The 3,145-nt window shown below is 56.2% G+C and overlaps 1 protein-coding gene across 1 annotated transcript in view; it reads right to left on the bottom strand.

Annotated features, from left to right (window-relative positions):
* Positions 1–517: 517 nt before the first annotated feature.
* The window catches only part of RHOF (ras homolog family member F, filopodia associated), a 13,352-nt gene continuing 10,724 nt past the window's right edge, over positions 518–3,145 (bottom strand). The window contains exons 3-5 of the mRNA XM_007448704.1: positions 2,462–2,571; positions 2,240–2,374; positions 518–777 (exon numbers count right to left, since the gene is read on the bottom strand). Of these exons, the coding sequence (XP_007448766.1) occupies positions 613–777; positions 2,240–2,374; positions 2,462–2,571 (410 nt within the window). The 3' untranslated portion in view covers positions 518–612. The remainder of the gene's footprint in view (positions 778–2,239; positions 2,375–2,461; positions 2,572–3,145) is intronic.

Raw genomic sequence — 3,145 nt, 5'->3', positions numbered from 1 at the left:
GAGGGGGCTGGTGCCAGCCCCCCACGTTTGGGGCTGGGGCCTGTGTTCTTGTGATAGGCCTCGGTCCCATCCTGGTGCCTGAGTTCCTGCGGGGAGGAAGCAAGAAGCTGGAGGATGCAGCCGTGCCTATCTCAGGAAACCAGAGAGGCGGGTGACTGGGGAGAGCAGGCTTGGGGGCCGTGTGGAACGCTGCCAAGTCCACATTTATCCTCATACCAGACGTCATTTCTCATCTCAAGCACAAGCTTTGAGGACCTATTGGGTGTGCAGAGGGGGACACACAGCTGGGGGTTGGTAGTGATGAGGGCACTCCTGAGTCCTGGGGGCAAATGCTAGTTCCAGGGTACAGAGGGACTGAGTCCAGCACCCTCGCTCACCACCACCACGCAGGCTGGAGGGGAGCTTGTGGTCAGAGCCCCAGCTGGGAAAGGAGAGAGTTCCAGAATGTTCCAAGAGCCTGGCCACAGGCTCCAGACACCAGGCCCTGGAGACGCCCGACTCCAAGTGCCCTTCGAGAGCTGGGGAGGGGGCAGGATCTGGGGAGTAGTCTGGAGCGGGGGACCTGGGTCCTGTCAGTTCTATCGTGAGGGCCATGGGCCCCGCCGGGAGGTGTCAAAGCAGCAAGCACAGGCGGTGTTGTTTCTGCCGCTGTGCTTTCTTCAGAGCACTGAGGGCAACTTTGGCGGCCTCTCGGAAGACGTCCTCCACGTTCTCCCGAAACTTGGCAGAACATTCCAGGTAGAGGGCAGCTTGGATCTGCTCGCAGGCGCTCTGGCCCTGGTGGGGGGAGGGGCCATGATTAGACGAGGGGCCTGGAGCATGCGGTCTCCTGTGAGACCCCTCACAGATTTGGGGGCTTGCTGGGGCGGAGGCCTCGGGGTGGGGACGCTTCACCGCAGGGCCAGCACTCCCCAGTGTGTGCGGGTGGACCATGAAGGCCAGTGTGGTGTGGCCTATGGGCTGTAGCTGCTGGGAGCTCTGTCCTGGCCTCCAGCCCACGCTTCCCCCAAACTCAGGCAGAGACGGGGGCTGACTTCAGCCGAGAACTGGGGTGGTGTGGTGTGTCTGCCAGGCCTGTGAGGAGAGTTGAAGGCCTCAAGACAAAAGGGCTTCCTACGTGCTTCTCTCCCCTGCTCTTGCCGAAAGCACAGTTTGGGCAACCGAGCTGGCTATTGGAGTAAAAACAGTATTTCTAACAAATTTATTAATGCCTGTCCCTTTTTATGAATTTTTTTTTTTTTTTTTTTTTTTTTTTTTTTTTTTTTTTTTTTTTTTTTTTTTTTTTTTTTTTTTTTTTTTTTTTTTTTTTTTTTTTTTTTTTTTTTTTTTTTTTTTTTTTTTTTTTTTTTTTTTTTTTTTTTTTGCTGTCCGCGGGCCTCTCACTGCTGTGGCCTCTCTCCCATTGCGGAGCACAGGCTCCGGACGCACAGGCTCAGCAGCCATGGCTCACGGACCCAGCTGCTCCGCGGCATGTGGGATCTTCCCGGACCGGGGCAAGAACCCGTGTCCCCTGCATCGGCAGGCGGACTCTCAACCACTGTGCCACCAGGGAAGCCCAATGCCTGTCCCTTTTTATTAAACTTCATTAGTTCTCCTTTGTGTTCCTTTTATTCTGCCATGCCTTACCCAGAAGGCCGCAGGATTTGGTCAGGCTCACGAAAGGAACCCTGCTTTCCAACACGGGCCTGCCCTTCCAGGCCTCTGGGAAGATGGGACAGGGTGGTGGTTAAGGGCTCAGGCTCTGGGGCCAGAGTGACTGGGATGGGATCTTGGCTCCACTTCAGGTTAGCTGTGTGACCCTGGGCAAGCTACTTAACCTCTCTGAGTCTCCATCTCTCCTCTGTAATATGGGGGGCGCTAATAGTACCTGCCTCAAGGTTATAAGGATTAAATGAGGTAAGTAATGTAAAGTGCTCAGGCAAGTGGCCTATCATTATTAATATCTAAGAATTATTATTCTTAACCCCGGCAGTCCAGTGGTTAGGACTCGGTGATTTCACTGCCGTGGCCCTGGGTTCAGTCCCTGGTCAGGGAACTAAGATTCTGCAAGCTGCTCGGGGCGGCAAAAAAAGGAAAATCATTATTTTTAGAATCCTGCTGGCTTCAGCTCCCGAAAGGCCGCTAAGGCACACCAAATGCAGAGGCCAAAGACCTGGGAGGCTTTCTGGCCATGGCTGTGTCCTGGGCTCCTGGCGATGGGGTGCAGTGGAGCGGGGCGGGGGAGGGGGCCCTGGCCCACCTGCGTGTAGGTGATGGGCTCCAGCTGGGCCGCCCGGAGCTTGCGCAGCTGCTCCTTGTCTTTCCTCAGGTCTGTCTTGCAGCCAATGAGCACCATAGGGATCCCACGGCAGAAGTGGGTGACCTCCGGGAACCACTGTGGAAGGAGAGGGCAGGCATCAGGGCTGGGGCCCCGTCCGTAGCCCCTCCTCCAGAGGCAGGCGGGCTGGGAGAGGGGCCTTACCTTGATGAGAACGTTGTCATAGCTGGTGGGGTTCATGACGTCATAGCAGATGAGCACGAGCTGGGTGTTCTGGTAGGACAGGGGCCGCAGCCGGTCATAATCTTCCTGCCCTGAAACCAGACAGCAGGTGGAGGTCAGGGAGGTACCACTTACTTCTCTACCTGAGTCCCCTGTCTGGGCTCCGATGCGTGAGGGGTTGGGGGTCTCCTGGGCAAGAGACTCTAGGCCTCGGTTTCCTCGTCTGTAAAACAGAGGTGGCAGCCCGCAGTCCTACACGAGATAAAAGCCATGCAGGGACTTCCCTGGTGACACACTGGATAAGACTCCATGCTCCCAATGCAGGGGGCCCAGGTTCGATCCCTAGTCAGGGAACTAGATCCCACACGTATGCCGCAACTAAGAGTTCACGTGCCACAACAAAGGAGCCCACGTTCTGCAACTGAGCCTGCCTGCTGCAACTAAGACCCATCGCAACCAAATAAATAAATATTTTTTTAAAAAATAGCCATGCAGGGCTTCCCTGGTGGCGCAGTGGTTGAGAGTCCGCCTGCCGATGCAGGAGACGCGGGTTTGTGCCCCGGTCCGCGAAGATCTCACATGCCGCGGAGCGTTTGGGCCCGTGAGCCATGGCCGCTGAGCCTGCACTTCCGGAGCCTGTGCTCCGCAGCTGGAGAGGCCATAATA

This window comes from Lipotes vexillifer, unplaced genomic scaffold, assembly GCF_000442215.2.
Source record: "Lipotes vexillifer unplaced genomic scaffold, Lipotes_vexillifer_v1.1 scaffold21, whole genome shotgun sequence".
Taxonomy (NCBI): Eukaryota; Metazoa; Chordata; class Mammalia; order Artiodactyla; family Lipotidae; genus Lipotes; species Lipotes vexillifer.
The sequence above is the reverse complement of the archived record's forward strand: the minus strand, read 5'-3'. Positions and strand labels throughout refer to the sequence as shown.